This window comes from Pongo pygmaeus, chromosome 13 (assembly GCF_028885625.2).
Source record: "Pongo pygmaeus isolate AG05252 chromosome 13, NHGRI_mPonPyg2-v2.0_pri, whole genome shotgun sequence".
NCBI lineage: Eukaryota > Metazoa > Chordata > Mammalia > Primates > Hominidae > Pongo > Pongo pygmaeus.
The window spans coordinates 118651950-118669490 of NC_072386.2; the positions used below are offsets into that span (position 1 = coordinate 118651950).

A 17541-nucleotide genomic window follows, 5' to 3' on the forward strand; every position below is an offset into this window, starting at 1 on the left:
ACAGGGAAGACCCAGAAGGAGGGAGGTGGCTCCCAGGAAGAGCCTCCCTGGAAAGCCAGGGGGTGAATGAGGCTGGTGAGGAGGAGAGGCCACCAAGTGACTCGGGGAGCCCCATCTCGGTGAGCCTCAACTTCTTCATCTGTAAAAGGACAACCTGCCCATCACATGGGGCTGTTGGGGTGACTCTGTGGTCCCACAGCACCTCTCTCCACTGCTCCACAGAGGGAGGATGCAGAGAATTCCGCCTCTGTGGTCCTGAAGTCAGTTTGCTGCCACATCCCCAGCACCTGGCCCCAGCCTGATCCAGCATTACTGCCCAGTAGGTGCAACAAGAAGATCCCAGAGCCTTGACAACCCCAGGTCTCCATCACCAGGGTGACGTGGGGCCAGGTGCCGTAGGGCTGTGGGAGCCACCTCCTGGCCTCAGGCTGCCAGGCTCACAGGATCCCTACAGACAGGGGTCAAATGGGCCCATCAGGGGCTCTCCTCAGAGTTGGAGCAAAAGTGCATGCCTGGCTGGCAACCCTCACAGGAGCAGAAAGTCAGGAAAAGGGAATCCGGGTATCAGTGGGGTAGTCCAACCTCTGTGACAGGGCTCCAGCCTGACCCACATCCACTCTCAACACTTCGCCTTCCCAGTTCCAGTACTCAGAGACACACGTCTCACCTCCACTGGGTGCCCAGCACGAAGCCCTGGGGAGGCAGGTGCTCAAACTCACAAGCAAAGAGAGAGGGGTGAGGTCCAGCAGAACAGGGGTTCTCAGATAAAAATATCCACTGGCAGCCAGGTGCAGTGGCTCACACCTGTAATCCCAGCACTTTGGGAGGCTGAGGCGGGTGGATCACCTGAGGTCAGGAGTTCTCGACCAGCCTGGACAACATGGTGAAACATGAACCACCACCTTTACTAAAAATACAAAAATTAGCTGGGCTTGGTGGTGGGCGCCTGTAATCCCAGCTACTCGCGAGGCTGAGGCAGGAGAATCGCTTGAACCCAGGAGGCAGAGGTTGCAGTGAGCCAAGATCGCGCCATCACACTCCAGCCTGGGTGACAGAGCAAGACTCCGTCTCAAAAAAAAAAAAACCAAAAACCAAAAAACATTCCACTGGCTCATGACAAACAAAGATTCCCAGTGAGCCCTGCCAGAACCAGGGACTCCGCAGGACAGGGTTTCTCTTTGTGAGGGGCTGTCCTGCGCATTGCGGGATGTTCAGCACACCCTGCCAGTAGCACAGCCCCAGGTGTGACAACGGAAAATGTCTCCAGAGATCGCCAAATCAACCCTGGTTGAGAGCCACTGCTGCAGGCCTTAAAAGGGCATTTTAAACAAGCTCCCAGGTGATTCTGATGCAGGGAGCTAGGCACCCAGCAAGAGACAGTAGTGCTGTGACAGATGTGTGGAACTCCAGGTTCCAGCTGTGCTCCTGGGTTCCTGACAGTGCTGGTCCCCCAGAGCAGGGCCCCATCACTTAAGTCCATCACTTAAGTCCCTCGCCTGCCATCCGTCTGCCCCTCCCTCAGCCACGCTCACTCCCACCCTGTCTGCCCTCCCAGCCCTTGGCCTGGTTCCTGGAGGAGTGAGCGGCAAAGTGATGCAATCAGAGTTCCCGGCTGATGAAACCCAGCCCAGGCCGGAGAGCGAGAGTCTAATAAGGAAACAATTTAAATCGACAACATCTGCCTTGTGCTTCCCCGAAGAGAAGAGAATACAGCCGCCTGGGAGGAGCCTGCCCCGGGGACCAGCCAAGGCGTCCGTCCAGGGGCTGAAGAGCCAGCGTGGCAGCACAGCAGCGTCTGGCTCCTGCCAGGGGTTCAGGGGGAGCAGCTCACAGTCCTAGCATGGCCAGCACCTCCTCCTGCAAGGAGACAGCAAGAATTTTCTGGAAGCCAAGTCACTCTGGCCAACACTGGAGAACTCAGAGCAGCCACTCGGCAGCCCCAAAACACTCTTTGTTCCCCTGCCAAAGACACCCCTATTAGTGGTGGCCTGGGATTGGCGGGTGGGCCGGCAGGGAGGCTGGCATCATAAGTGACCCAAAGAAGCACAGAGTGGACAGCCCACTGGGGCTTCAGAAACTCCAAGATGGAAAAGGGGCAGGGCATGGGCACAGGGTGGAGGGAAGCCAAGTCATTCAGGCTTGCTGGGAAAGCGTCAGGGTTAGGTGAAAGGATTCCAGAGTCAGACACATCTAGGTCTGAATCCTGCTGCTCACCAGTCAAGCAGCAACCTTGAGACTGATCTTCAAGGGAAACCCCACACAAGCTGGGCATGGTGGTGCGTACCTGTAATCTCAGCTACTCAAGAGGCTGGGACTGGAGGACTGCTTGAGCCCGGGAGTTCAAGACCAGCCTGGGCAACATAGCAAAACCCCATCTCAAAAAAAAAAAAAAAGTCCATGCAGGCAGGTGTGGGCATCCCTATTTTACAAGCACAGGCAAGTGGCTGCCCTGCTCTGTCCTCTGTACCGAGTCAGGTTGTGCAGATGGCTTGAGCTACTGCCCAGGCAAACGCCCTGTTAACGCCATTCTCCAGTGATGCAAATGATCACTCTCTCTTGCTCTTACAGCCCAAGAGGCGAGCAAGCCATTGAAGGAACCCAAAGTAAACTACTGGCTTTAACCAAGAATCTCATGCACCTGGGCAAAGATGCCCCTGGCACCCAGCATGGCCCAGCCTGGCTCCTGTTTCCCAGGCACCCTCCTGCATGCCAAGTGATTCTCAAGCATTATCTTCCTGCTTCTACTTCACAGATCAGGAAACAGACACTTGGGGAGTCCAGGCAGTCGCTGCAGGTCACATGGGAGGTAACGGGTGGTCTGTACCCCCAGGCCCCCCTTCAGGAACACACCCCCATTTCCTGATCTTGCAGAATCCCTGGGAAATCTGCCAAGGCAGTACACCCATTCTCCGGAGATTGTGGCATGGGCATCTGTCACGCTAGCGACCCTAGACCCTGTGCTGTGTGGGCTGACCCTTCTCCTCGAGTCACAATCCCAGGGAAGAGGCTTTGAGACCAGGTTTATGCCAAGGGAGGGATGGTCACTGGGTCAAAGTCTGGGGCCAATGGGGTGTGGCTCTGAGCCAAATCCGTCAAGATCTGCTGGTGTCGGGGACCACGTTAGGAGGTCCCAAGTTAGGAGGGAGAAGTGGGAAAAGGCCCCCCAGCAGGCAGGCCCTGCAGAAGTTCCAAAGATGAGCCCTCCATCTCCTGAATACTCGCTGCATGTCAGGCACCGAGCCAAGCACTCTCCCTGACCCCAAGAATCCACACCCAGCCCTAGGAGATGGGTGCTGTCAGCCCATTATCCCATCGCAGCCAAGGAAATTGAGGCCTCAGAGCAGGGAAGTCACCTGCCCAAGGTCTACTGGCCAGGAGAGGGCTGCGACCTAAAGCCACAGCTGTCTGACCCCAGAGCTGCAAGCTGGGCTCCCATGCCAGGGTTGGGCCCAAGACCCCAGCAGTTCAAAGCAAGAAGACACAATGGGTGTCACGCTGGGCTGTGGTAGCAGCTTCCCCTCCCCAGGATCCATGCCTACAGCAAACACAGAACTTCGGGGCTGGCTCTGCTTGGGGGACTTCCCTTCCTGCACCCACCAGTCTCCCAGCAGGCTTGCCCACGAGGCATCGGGAAGCAGAGACTGGGGCTCAAAGCCAGGCGCTGGCACCCACTGGACACTTGACTTTTCTGGGCCTCAATCGCGGTTCTGTCCCTGTCTCACGGAGTTGCTACAGGACCTGGCACAGTGGACACCCATGCTGAATGGGGGCAGGGACTAGACCTCCAGAAGTAACTACTGAGAGGCACCTGGAGTTCCCCTCTGAGGCAGATGGTCTAGCAGGAAAAGCTGGTCACGTAGTCCCCCACCCTCTTCTCCACCCCAGGATCATAGATCAGGATATTTCCCCGGGTCTTTTTTTTTTTTTTTTTTTTGAGGTAAGGGGTCTCACTATGTTTCCTGGGCTCAAATGATCCTCCTACCTCAGCCTCCTAAGTAGCTGGGATTACAGGCATGAGCCACCACGCCTGGCTTCCTTAGATCTTAAACCTAGCTGGGACACCCTGGTTGGGACATCCAGGAAGGGGGACCAGCAGGTGGCCTAGGCATGCCTGAGCCACTCCTGGCTGACTCATGCTGGGTGGTGGTTGATTCACCCAAGGAGGAAGGGGAGAGAGAAGAGGAATGGATTCCCATCCCCAGGGCCTGGCTCCTTGAATGACTAGACTGAAGTCATGGGGCTGCCTCTGTCCTCTCTATCCTTACCCTCCATCCCAGCCCATCCTAAGGGCACCCCCTACACACTGCAGGTTTCCTCTTCTAGGCCTAGGTCTTAGGTTCCTGTCTCCCAGAGTGTGGAGGTCCTGGAGGAAGGGCCTCTGTTTTGCTCACTGCTGCTTCCCCTGTCCCAAGGATGGTGCCGGGCACACGGCAGGTCAGTAACTAATGACTAAATGAGCGCCCTTCACAGCCCTGCTCCCGTAAGGGCTCCCCTAAGCCTTCTTGTGCCACCTTCATGGAAGGGCAGGGCCATATTCTCTGCAGAGTGTAAGGGGCCAGGGGTCACTGCCATTGCTGGCTCTGCCACCCAGCTGTTCCTACTGATCCATACAGTATGCCCTAAGGCTCCCTGGACTTCTGAGGTGACCAGGAGATAATCATGAACCACTCCGCCAAAGTCACTTTTCCTCTTAGCCCTGCACAGACTCAGAGCTGTTTTCCTAGCCGTCTTCATCAGTTCCCCAAGATTCCAACCACCACGGGCTAAGCACCAGGCTGGAGCGTGAGGCCCTGACTCACTGGTCTCCACCTCCTCCCCAGACATGTGATTCCCTGAAGACTCACAGACCAATCCCGGACCAATCTTTGCCTTTGTCATTCACAGACTCCACACATATGTACTGAGCACTTACTACACGTCAGGCCTGTGCTAGACACGGGGGACACATCCCAAGAGCCTGGCCTTGGTCTTGCCTGTATCCAAGACGGGTGTGGCCAACATAAAAAACCCTTAGGGACTGCTACACCCCAAGGTCAGGCCTTCTCCTGGGATTTGGGGAGAGCACAGTCAAATGCCCCTTCACAAAGACAGGGTTCAGAGGGCAGAGCAGGCAGAGTGGCAATTCTCCCCCACCCCACTGTGCTCAGCACTCCTCTGAGAGATGAATGTGCCTAACAGTCTCTCCTGGCTCTAGGCCCAGGCAGGGACGGTTGTCTTGGCCAAGGCAATGGCCTGGTTCTAATCACAAATGTTTGCTGGATAGGTGAACCACAGGAAGAGAGAAGAGAAACAATTACAGGGACAGAGGGAGGAATATGGACCTTTCCTTTCTGCTCTCACCCCTAGGGCCCTTACAGTAACTGCCCTGGATGAATACCAATGCTGCCAGCCTTTACTGAGCCTGTACTCCATGCCAGGAGCTATGATGGGCACATAATAGGCATTAACCCATTTCACCCAAGCATCAAGGAGGACCTTATTATCCCATTTCACAGATGAGGAAAGCAAAGCTCAGAGAGATCTAGTTCTCTGGCAGCCTCAGGAGCCCGCCCTCCCCACGAACAGCCAAGCCCCACAGCCCAGCGGGCCCTGCTGGAGTTTGCAAGAGGCAGAAGGAAAATCTCCAGCCAGAGAAGACTGTTTGCAGCTGCCAGGATGAGTTACTGCCTCATAAACAAGACTGATGCTTATCAGGTCAGAACAGTTCAGGCTGCCTCACCAGAAAGACCAAGGAAAACACCCGAGGATCTCCTCCAGGCTTCCGGGCACCCAAAAAGGTGCCTCGTTTTTGTCTAGAGGACTCAAGCATCCACCCAGCACCACCCAAAAGTGTGGGGCATCTCGAGGCTTGTTTCTGGCACAGAGACGTGCAGAACTCACAGATTCTCAGAGAGAACATACCCATGAAACCAGCCCCCAAGCAGCAGAATATTACAGGCCCCCAGGTCCTTCCAGACATGACTCCCCTCAGCAAAGACAGCACTGCCCTGACTTGCATCAGAAAGGTTTTTGAACTCTGTATAAATGGCATCATACACTTTTTTTTTTTTTTTTTTTTTTTGAGACAGAATCTCACTCTGTCGCCTAGGCTGGAGTACAATGGCGTGGTCTCTGCTCACTGCAGCCTCTGCCTCCCGAGTTCAAGTGATTCTCCTACCTCCTCAGCCTGCTGAGTAGCTGGGATTACAGGCATGCCCCACCACGCCTGGCTAATTTTTTTGTATTTTTAGTAGAGATGGGGTTTCACCAAGTTGGTCAGGCTGGTCTTGAACTCTTGACCTCAAATGATCCTCCCACCTCGGCCTCCTAAAGTGCTGGGATTAAAGGAGTGAGCCACTGCGCCCGGCCACAACATACACTCTTTTGTCTCCAGCTTTTTTTGCTCAATGTTGTTTGTCAGACTGGTTCCTGCTGTGAGTGGCGGCAGCTTGTTCATCCTCAGCACTGCACAGTATGTCTCGGGTTTTGTTTTGAGTAATTCCATGATGACAGAGGTGGAAACCCGCCCTTCTCAGCTGATAGTCACCTGCCCTTCTGCAACCTGCAGCCCCGAGCAATCAACCCCATGGCTGCCCTTGGTGGTTCTAAACTACAAATGTGACTCGGATTCACACCTTCTGTGGCTCCCACCCCTCCGGGTACAGTCCAAACCCCTCCCCTTGACTCCTCCTGACTTCAAGCTCCCTCCCAGGCCAGCCAGCCCCTCTTTCCCGGCCCCTCTTTCCCGCTCAGCACACTCGCCCTTGCCGTGCCTCTGCCGCAGGCTGCTCTTCTCCCTCCTGCCACCTGCTAATCCTACTCATGCCCCAGAACCAAGCCCAGCATCACCTCCTTAGGGCCCGTGGCCATAGCACTGATTGGATTTGTGCACCTCCCCTCACTGGAGGGCACTGCAGGGGTGGGGGCCACATCTCCAGGGCCCAGCGTGAGCCCCACACCCAGAAGGTGCCCAAGAATTTGTCTGGGGGGAGCCTAGGGGGAGCAGGGAGCCACAGGTATGCTGCCCCACACCTGCAGAGTCTGCTCAGAGAGGAAGTGGTGGGAGGTAAGAGTGTTTAGCACCCAGACTTCCGCCCTCCCTGAGCACCAGCCGGCCACCTCCTCTCTAGGCAGGGTTAGTCTGTTTTTAGTTGCCAGGTGCCTGGCCCTGTGCTGGGTAGGGAGCCCTCCTGAGCAGCCCTGTTTGATGGAGGAGGAAGCTGAGGCTGAGAGGACAAGGCCTTTAGCCACAGTCACAGGGAAATCAAGCAACTGCCAAGGTCCAATTGCCATGCCTGGAGTCAGGCCCCAGCCCCCTCCTCCTTCCCATTCTGCTTGCTATGAGCATCCCTGCCCCATGCAGAGGAGCCCACCCCACCCAAACCATTGATGCCCCCAGTTGCCTCTCAGTTGCAGCCTCTGAGCCCGTGGAGGCACCCAGCTGTCCGGTATGCAAGTGAGGGCTGCTCCTGACACAGACTGATACCTCGGGCCTGAAGAGAGAATCGGGGGGGGGCAGGTCCAGCAGCTGGCAGCAGCCACAGTGAGGTCCCACACCAGCACTCACACTGGTTCAGAGCCAGGGGAGAAAAGCCTCAGCACCAGGACAGTGCCAACCCACAGCAGGAAGCCCCAAGACAAAGATGCAATGATGCAAGGACTACTCCTGCCCACGAAGGGCCCACAATCTGGGGAATGAGCTACAGATGTGGACAGAGGCTGCAGTGCCCTGAGATGAGGGCCCACAGAGAGTGTACAAGGCCAAAAGAGGCCAGGGAAGGCTTCCTGGAGGAGATGACTCTTAGGCTGAAAAGAAATTCAGCAAGTAGAGAAGTGCTGGAAGGGAACTTGAGGAAGAGGCAACTGCAGGAACAAAGGCACAGAAACCAGAAGGGCGAGGAGCAGTGGAAGCTGACCAGGCCAGCGTGATGCTGGGAGTGGCGGGGCCTCCCATGTACTGAGGGGCCGCTGTCTCTCTCACCCACACTCCAGCCCACCAGCAGCCTGACGGCCAGTGCCCTCTGCCTCCGTGGAGCCTGTCTTCTGCCTGCCAGAGCGGGTCCCAGAGCCGGCTGTGCAGAGGGCCTCTTCCCTCACCAAAAGCCCCTCAGCCCAGCCTGGGTCCACCCAGCAGGGACGCTCCAACTCACCCTGGCTCACAGCCAAGCATCCCCCTGTGGGGCAAGTTCAAGCCAACAAGGGACAAGAAAACACGCAGACCCCACTGGGGACCCTGAGCTCAGACACCCGGTGTGCTCCTCGCCCGCCCCCACCCCTGCCCCGAGTGGAAAGTGTCCTCTCCCAGCAGCACCTCATCAGTCCTGACCCACACAGGAGTGCCAGCGGCCATGCAGGGGCACTGACCCTGCCATAACTCTGCCTGGACACAGGAGGACAGACTGTAGCACATGCAGCATGTGCACTGTATGCCAGGAGCCGCGCTGGGCGTCTGACAGACATTATCTCACCGTGTCCTCTGAGAGCACCAGGAGGCAGGCACCGGCAGCCCTGCTTCACAGGGGCGGTCACTGAGGCTTGGAGGCCAAGTCCCTGGCCCAAGGTCACACAGGCAGCAAGTGGCAGAAGCAGGATGGGAACGTCTCCTGCGAGCCTGGAGGCAGGGATGCAGCAAGGCAGAACAAGCAGGCAGAAAGGCCTCTGTCAGAGCTCTTCCTCCCAGCCACCGAAACCAGCTGGATGGCAGGACAGAGGACCGGGCAGGGTGGGGGTGCGGGCAGCTTCAGGCCTGCATGTGAGAGCTCTTCCAAGCCCTGGGTGCCAAAACAGGCTCAGGGCAAAGACCCAGGGTTTGCCACCACAGCCCTATGCAGACACAGAAGCCAGCCATAGGTTGGGCAGCTTCGGGCCTTACTGAGCCACGGACAGCAGTCTGACCTCACAGTGGGTGGCTGACAGGTCCCAGGGCATATCTGGAGTCTCCACAATCCAAAGCACTTGCCAGGGAGGTGGAGAATACAGAGCAACACCCCCTCCCCACCCTACATTAGTTCTGGGTCTCTTTCTAAGCAAATCTGGTGTCTCCCCCCTGCTTAAACCTTCCTGGGGCTCCCTGGTAAGATGAGGATACATCTACACTGGTTGTGCTTAAGACATTACTGCCTGTCCCCAGCAGCAAGTGAGTGACTGCAGGGTCACCGCACAGCAGTCACCAGACGCCAGACACAGAGTCCATCAGCTCCTGACCCCTTAGCAGACATGCCAGCAGCCATCCCAAGGTGCAAGTAAGGCCTCCCAAATGCAAGTCAGGAATCCCAGGTACTGAACAAGCAGGGTTCAAAGGGACTCAGGGCCCCTCTGCCACCCCTGGACAAGCAGGGCCCTCAGGCACATGATGTGGTTGCTGCTAAGAGCCTCTGGCCAGAGCAGCTCCCAGGATGGAGCTTGAAGCAAGGAACAGGCCTCAGGAAATAGCCTGGCTCCACGAAGCCAGATAATCTCGGGTCAGGGCTGCTGCCAGGCTGGCAGGTAGGCAGCAGGGGCTGCCAGGGTGGCACCTGCCAACAGTGTAGCCAGCTGGCAGCAAAGGCTAGGTCCAAGGAGCAGACACCAAGGCCAGGCACAGTCACGGCAGCTTCAGGCTTCCCCGCAGCCACCAGCAGTATAGTCTGACCTCGCGGAACCAGCAGATGGCCTGGTACCACAGCCTCGCTGCCCGGGCTGGCCTCTGAGGCCACCCAGTTCTGCCCACTTCTGCTAGCAGGGCTTCTCTCCACAGGCCACTCTGCCTCCTTGTGCCCCCGGCCTGCACCTGGAAGGCCTTCTACGGCACCCAGGGGACCAGGCTGGCCTAAGGCAGCACACATCAGGCCTCCAAGGCGTGCTGCAGGGTCAGGGGAACTCGAGCGGGCAGCCCACGTCAAGAGGCAGCTGCAAAGCCCCTTGAGCCAAACGCCGCCACACAGGACTGTTGCCAGATCTTCCAACTTAAAACAAATGGGAAGTCTAGATTTTCATGCAATCACAAAACGACTGGCGCACTGCAGGGGTCGACAAACCCTGGCTACATTCGGCCACTGTGCCCCCATCCATCTCCCGGCACTTACTAAGTACTAGGCATGATGCCAGCCCTGCGGTTAGGAAGCCCACTTGCCCACTCTGCCTGCCAGCCCTCTCTCCAATCTGCCTACTCCTCTGCCTGCCAACTCCCATTGCAGGCCAGCAGTATCTGCCAACCAACTCCCATTGTCCCTCACTGGGTGCAGGTCAGGCCCCTGCACCTTCTCTACCTGGCAACCAGGCCACGTGGCTCCACTCCCCCTGGGTAGGTACTCCTGAGGCCAGGAACACACCAGCTCGGCCACCCATTACCCTAACTTACTCCATCCCCTCCTCCACCCTCCCCATACCCCAGTTCCTCGCCTGACCCTGGGAACAAGTGCCTGTTGGCCAGGGGCCTCTATGCCAAAGGCTTATCCCCATCTCTTTCCTGTCCAATTCCCCTCTGCCTTCAAGGCTCCCAGGAAGGGTCACTTCTTCCAGGAAGCTCTCCTTATTTCAGTGATGTGCCACATGAGGACAAGGACCATGCCCAGCCTGAGTTAAGTGCTCGATCCACATCTGTCAAATAAATGGACAGACACCTGGACAGATATGCCTCCCCAGCTGGCCTGCTGGAATCCAGTGGGATGCAGAAGGATATGCCCTAGATCTGCCTTGCTCTGAAGTTTTCACGATGCCCACCAAGCTCACTGCCCCCACCTAGCTGGCAGCTCCATGGAAACAGGGCTGTCTAATCATGATCACCTCCAGAAGCCCAAGACAAAGCGTGTGTTCGGGGAAAGTGGAACAGGCGCACGTGCCCACCAGCCTCCTCTCCCTCTCCAGTGTGCTCAGCCTCCAGAGCTCCTGCTCTGTGAAGGAAAGTGGGTGCCCTGCCAATCTAAGAACCCCATCGAACCTCCACGGCCCCTGCTCCACTCAGCCCCAAGGGACAGAATTCTGTGTCCACCTCCATCCTGCCCTCCTGGAGCTCCACACTGTGCCTGCGAGCAGGCCTCCCCTGGAGGTGGATTCAAGCAGCATTCCACAGCCTTTTCCTAGAAGGGTGGGTGAGGGAGCAGGGGGGTGGAGGCTCTGGCCACACGTGTGTAGAGTGTGAGGAAAGACCCGGCCAGGCTGGCCTCCCCAGGGACTGGGCCTGGCGTGGGGCCCCCAGCGCAGCACCGACCTGGCCAAGGCCTTCTTCACACTAAAAGAACCCCACCCGTGCCTCCGGGGCCACCATCCCAGCCGTGCCATGGAACGCAGGCAGCATCTTTGTGGTGGGTGGCCACGCGCCCACCAAAGACTGCCCAAATCAAAAGCCCACTGAGGATTCAAGCCTACCAAAGAAGAAAGGCCAGAGGAGGGGCCTCCAAGTCACAGGCTGTCTGCTTCTTGGACAGTCTGGCACCCAAGTACAGAGCACAAGAGGACCCCAGAAGGACTCCCTCCCTGTTCTGGCCCAGCCTGCCTCCTTCATAGAGAGAGTTACAAGACACAAGGGACAGAGGTCAGAGCCAGGCCCAAGTCCACTCAGTTACGCCATCAGCTCCTCCTGTAAGTGGCCCTAGCAAGTCACTTCTCTGCCGCAGGCCTCAGTTTCCCCATCTGTTGGCTGAGAAAATGCTCTCTGCCCATCTCCTCCAGAAAAGACTTGCTATGAGGTAAGTCAGTGCCTCCCTTGTACTCCTCTCCCCCTGGCACCACCAGCCACGTGCATGAGGCAGACACAAGACTGGTGCCAGCTGCGAGCAGAGATCTCTTGGGTGTTTGGGATTCTTCCTGCCCAAAGGCTGCCTTGGACAGGCTGGCAGCTCCCCGACTCACCAGACTTGGCTAGGACCTCTGCCTCCCTCCCGGGACCCCTGGGAAAGCCTCCCAGATGCCATGTGGATACATATGCCTGGGAGGCCTCCAGGCAGGGACCTTGGCAAATGCTCACCATGTCCCAGTGCCAGCCCGGGCCTGGCCCCAAATCCACAGCAGTGACTTCAGCCTCACCCCCTGAAAGGTCCTGGGGACACTTTTCCTTGGACCTCATGAAACCTACCAGGGTGCCTCCTAACTGCTCAGCTCTGGACTTTCCTGAACTACCCAATCCATGGAATGGAGCCTTTCTCAAAGGTCTGGGGCTGTCACACAGGTCTGCAGCTGCTTCCAGCCCACTGCCATCAAAGCAAGACAGGGCCTTAGAGCTGGACCTGCCCAAATTCAAATCTCATCTCTGCAATTTCAAGCTGAGTAGCACAGACCCAGTCACTTCAGTTGTCCTGACCCCAGCTTCCTCACCTGTAAGTGGGGTAATGCCATCAGTCCATGGGGTAGGTGACTGCAGGGCCTCAAATAATCATCTATTTGAGGGGCTAGGCAAGCCCCTAGCATACAGAATGCGTACAATCAAGGGTGGTTTATAAAACGATAAAAGTGTTAATTTCCAAATTGCCATTTACCACCTGGGTGACCTCTGGCACATGGCTTCACCTCTCTGGCTTTGGTGCCTCTCCGGATGGCTGAGAGGATTCATGGAAATACCATTTGCAAAACACTCAGCACCCTGCCTGGCACAGAGTGCAGGAGCTCAGAGCACAGCAGTGTGAGGATTGCTGCTCTCAAGGAGGCCTCAGGAAGATGAGGCTGAGCAACAGCCCGATGCACCACCTGCTCTACCTGTTCAAATTGGGTCAGGCGAGCGGTGTACCCAGCTGTTGCCAAGGCACCCAGCACACAGGGAAATACTCCAGCCAGGAGGGCGGGTGCTGCAGGGGTGGGGCCTTGGGCCTGCTTCACTGACACCACCCGTGCTGCCACCACCAGGTCTCTGGGCCATCTCGGGGGTTCCTGGGGGTGGGGGAAATATGCTATTGATCTGGGCCCAGGATCTAATCAGGTCCAGTTCCCCCAGACCTGGAAACAATGGGGCCTTCGCTGTCTAGAGGGGCAGACTATGAAGCGGGGTTCCCAGGCTGCAGTACAGGGTGGGTGGGGTAGGGGTGGAGGGGTAGGAACCCAGGAACCCCCGTCTACTGGGCAAAAACACAGCAAACGCCAAAGCAGCTCTAAACTGGCCTCAGGTTCCAATGTCACTGTCTGCTGTCTCCAGCCACACCTACCCAGCAGCAAACAGGTGCCTGGTGGCCACTAACTGCCCAGCTTTGCGGGAGCTCAGTGTCAGTTCCTCCCTCCTCAGCCCCATTCAGGTTGCATGCAGGACAGGGCTGGAAAATGCTTTGGGCTCAGCTGGATTCAGGCAATTCGAGGCCCCTTGCTAGGAGGGAAGAAGGTAAAACAGAGGTGAAATCCAGACCCTATGGACTAAGACCTGGAACTTCCCACACTTTTCCTAATGGGGAAGCAGGTTTTGGGCAATGGAAAGGCCAACAGGTAGGGGGACAGTGGCTCCAGGGCCTGGAGGCCAGGCAAGTCCTCAGCCTGGGGCTCAAAATTTATATTCCTCAATGGGATCCAAGACCCTGTCCCCACTCCCAGCTCACACACAGGCCCCCTGCTGACTGGATCTGGTCCCCACCCCCCGCCCACCAAAGACCCGGAAAGAGCTGGGCCCCAGTCTGGGCCCCTCTACCCACAGAAGCCGTAACTGCTGGGGCAGTGTGCCTGGGCGAGACATAACACAAGATTATCTGTACCCTAGAGGTGGGTATGACGTCCCCATTTTACAGAAAAGGAAACTGAAGTTCAGAGGCACAAAAGGGTTGAATGCAGGCTCCACTGAATCAACTCAGGCAAATCATTTCCTCTCAGAGCCTGTTTCTACCTCTCTAAAATGGGGATAATAATCCTATGCGGCCCCCACCTCCACTCCTGCTCCATGACACAGTACAGGGGTTAAGTGAGAGGTGCTAGTAAAACAGGGAGCCCAGCACCAATGGTAGCTGGTTCTTGCAATCAGAGAGCTTAGGTAACTTGCCCAATGTCACCCAGCCAGTGAGTAGCCAACTCCAGGCCCTAGCTGTGAACACAGCCTTCTCTCTGAAACCTCAGACTGCTGTGTGGGTGGCCTCAGGATCACAGGCTTCCCAGGCAACCAAGGAGGCCAGCCACCCCCACCACAAGGGGCAGCCCTTGTCCAAATTCCTCAGATAAGCAGCTCCCAACAGAACAGGGAGCCAGTGCTCAGAAAAAGCACCCCACCCTGTCCACACCGGAGATTCCTAAATCTGAGCCTGGCTGTGCAGTTCTCCTCCCTTCCCCTCATCCCAGCAGAGTGTTTGACCTCTGGATTCATCCAGCAGGCCCCCAAACCAGCGAAGTTCAGTTAACAACAGACTCCTTCGAGGTCCCTGGCAAGCCACTGACTTCCTCTTTCTGGGCCTCAGTTTCTCCGCCTATAACACGCACACATGTGCTTTCAGAACAGGGAGGCAGCTCTGGCTAACAGGGCCCACAAGGAGGCCCCGGGAGCAAAGGGCAGACCAGGTAGGGAAGCAGCGTGTCCCAGGCACTCAGCCAGGCCCTGCCTGCATTCTATTTTATTTCATTTTTATTTTTTAAAAAGAGAGAGGCCAGGTGCAGTGGCTCACACTTGTAATCCCAGGACTCTGGAAGGCCGAGGGGGGTGGATCATTTGAGGTCAAGAGTTTGAGACCAGCCTTGCCAACATGGTAAAACCCCATTTCTACTAAAAATACAAAAAAATTAACATGGTAGCGTGTGCCTGTAATCTCAGCTACTGAGGAGGCTGAGGCAGGAGGATCGCTTGAACCCAGGAGGTGGAGGTTGCAGTGAGCCAAGATCGCGCCACTGCATTCCAGCCTAGGCAACAGAGTGAGACTCCATCTAAAAAATAAAGAAAATTAAAATTTTTTAAAAATTAGCTGGGTGTGGTGGTGGGCACCTGTAATCCCAGCTACTCAGGAGACTGAGATATGAGAATTGCTTGAACCCGGGAGGTGGAGGTTGCAGTGAGCCATGCTTGTGCCACTGCACTCCAGCCTGGGCAACAGAGTTAAATTGCGTCCCCCCAAAAAAGAAAAAAAAATTGAGACAGGAATCTATGTCGTCCAGGCTGGTCTTGAACTCCTGGCCTCAAGCAAGTCTTCCACGTAGGCCTCCCAAAGTGCTGGGATTACAGGAGTAAGCCACGGCATCCAGCCTGCCCTAAGTTCTAGCTACTGCAGCTTCTCCACCTGTATTAGGCTCACTTTCCAGAAGGGGAGGCCCAGAAAGTAACAGAGTCAAGAGTCACACTCTCATCTGCAGAACTCCAAGGCTCTTCTGAGATAGGCCAGGACGATGTGACCCCAGGTGGGCCCAATTGGCAAGGGACAGCCTGGGAACTCAGTTGCATTCAGCAACAAGCTGGGCAGCTGGACCTGCCAGGATGGGGACGAACAACACAAACCAAACTCAACGGAGCCTCTTTCAGAGAGGGCAGCAGCCTCCTCGACAAGGGCATTTGCAATGCAAAGCAGCCCAGCTCCAGCCAGAGGAGGATAGTCACTCGGAGGTGGCTGGGTAGGCCAAAATCCAGCCACCTCCCTCCAGCCAGACTAGGGAGTGCCTGCGATCCGGCCTTCCCAGGCGCCTGGGGGTGCCGGGGAACCAGTGGCTGGCCTGGACTCTGAATCATATGACAGCCCCAGTGGCCAGTTCGGGTGCAAGGTGGCCTGGAACACCCCTCCCCAGCACAATCGCTCAGGGTACAAATCCCTGATAGGCTGTACATGCAAGTCTGCAGAATGGACCTACTGCAGGCGGCACGCAGGGCCCCAAGAGAAGGCTGAAAGACTAGACCCCCAGGTATTTGGCTGGCGGCTGTCTGGCACCCTGCCAACTGCCTCAGGCCCAGTCCTGCCTTGAGCAACCTGCCCCAGGCACACAGAATCCCCCGGATCCTCCTCACACCGGCCCCAAGGGGCCCTTCCACACTTGCCAAGTGTCTAGAGCTCGCTCATCACCCCCCCACTGCTGCAGGCGCGACCGCCCCAGCTCCTACCTTGACGACAAGCTGACAAAATCCCCTCCATCCAGCAGCCGGACCTTGCAGAAGAGGACCCCGTTCACGAAGGGAACCGCAGTCAGCTCCTCCAGGGTGAAAGTGGTTTGGAATTTAAATTTCTTCTTCTTCATCAAGAAAGCCATGAGCGAGTTCCCTGAGTCTGAAGCCCCGAAGGCGAAAAAAGGTGGGGAGGGACGGGATTCCTTTCCCTACACCACACCCCCTCCTCAAAACACCAGAGCCGGATCCCGCCCTGATGGTGGCGGAGACGGCGGAGATCGGAGTCCGGGGCCCCAGGTCTGAGAGACCGACCAGTCCAGTTCGCGGGCCGGCGGGCTTCACCCTCGGGGAGCCGGGGCTCGGAGGGGTTCAGAGCGGCCGGGGACCTCACCGGCATGTAAACAGCAGGGCATGGCCCAGGAGGCAGAGGCAGGGGCAGAGGTGCGGGGCTGCGCGCGAGCGGCCGCGCTGGCTTGCAGCATCCCGAGCCGCGATCTCCGGGGAGCTCACGCCGCGCGGCCGGGCGGACCGGTGAGACTGAGGGCTGCGGGCGGGCCGACGGGCCGGTAAGGCTGAGGCCAGAGGGCGGCCCCGCCCCCGCCCCGCTGGCGGCCGGGGGAGGCGCCCTCGCCGCTCACGCCCCCGCACCTGGGTGCCGGGCGGCCAGCGCAGGTGAATCCAGGGAAGGTGGGGCACCCCCAGGGGGCTGCCGGGAGCTCGGGGGCCTCTCCAGGAGGCGCGTCGGGGTCGCTGCGGGCCGGGAACGTCCGGCCTCGGGCCTCCTCAGGGCAGGCACCGGGCCGGCCCCGGGCAGCGGGGGCGCCGCCTCCTCCTCGGTCCTGGGACCCGCGCCGCGGGCCCCGGCGGAGCTGAGGCGCCCTTCGGCCCGGCCGGTGGCGCCCGCCTCGCCCAGCACCCTTCGAGCAGCAGCGCCGCCCCCTGCGCCCCCGACGCTGCAGCCAGAGCCCAACGCTGCGCTGCGCCGCACCGCGCCGCTCGGAGAATGCCTGGGCCCCGCGCGGCCGCCCGCGGAGCCGCCGCCGAGCGCGGCAGGGGCGGGGCGCCGGCGGCTCTGCCCGCCCGCGATTGGGCGGCTCGGCGAGGCGGGCGCGCAGCGCGATTGGCGGGCGGCGGCGTGGGGCGGGACTCGCGGGCGGCAGAGGCGGCTCGGGGCGCTCGGATTGGTGCACCGCGCGGCCGGGCCCGCCTCTTAGGGCAGGGCGGGGCTGAGGGAAGGGAGAGGGGCCCTGGGAAGGCAGTGGGAGGTCGCGGGGCTGGCGGGGCAGGGAGAGCGCGAGCAGAAGAAAAGAAGAAACAATGACAAGGAGAAACAGCTTGTGGCTGCAGCGGCCTTCCAGGGTCTCGCCAGACTTGAGCTCGTAGAACCCTGAAGCAGGCCCGGAAGGTAGCGAGTCTCCTTTCTCAGAAAGCTGGCGCCCAGAGAGAGCCCCTGGCAGGTCTCTTGCTCGCCCTGAATCTCTGGTGCCCCTCAGCACTGAGCAGAGAAGCGTCTGGAAGGCTTCGCCGAGGAGGTGGCTCTGGCTCAGTCCATCACGCAGCCTTGTGACCCAGCTTGTAACATTCCAAGCTGTTATCTAAGCCTT

At 58.2% G+C, this 17541-nt stretch overlaps 1 protein-coding gene across 3 annotated transcripts in view; it reads right to left on the reverse strand.

Annotated features, from left to right (window-relative positions):
- The window catches only part of EEIG1 (estrogen-induced osteoclastogenesis regulator 1), a 40673-nt gene extending 23731 nt beyond the window's left edge, over positions 1 to 16942 (reverse strand). Inside the window, exon 1 of one of the 3 annotated variants that reach the window (XM_054500983.2) lies at positions 15935 to 16942. In XM_054500983.2, coding sequence (XP_054356958.1) covers positions 15935 to 16080 — 146 coding nt within the window. In that variant the 5' untranslated portion in view covers positions 16081 to 16942. Of the gene's footprint in view, positions 1 to 13091; positions 13218 to 15934 lie in introns of those variants that run through there. The other 2 variants (XM_054500987.2, XM_054500984.2) reach the window with 2 other exon arrangements.
- Positions 16943 to 17541: the final 599 nt, after the last annotated feature.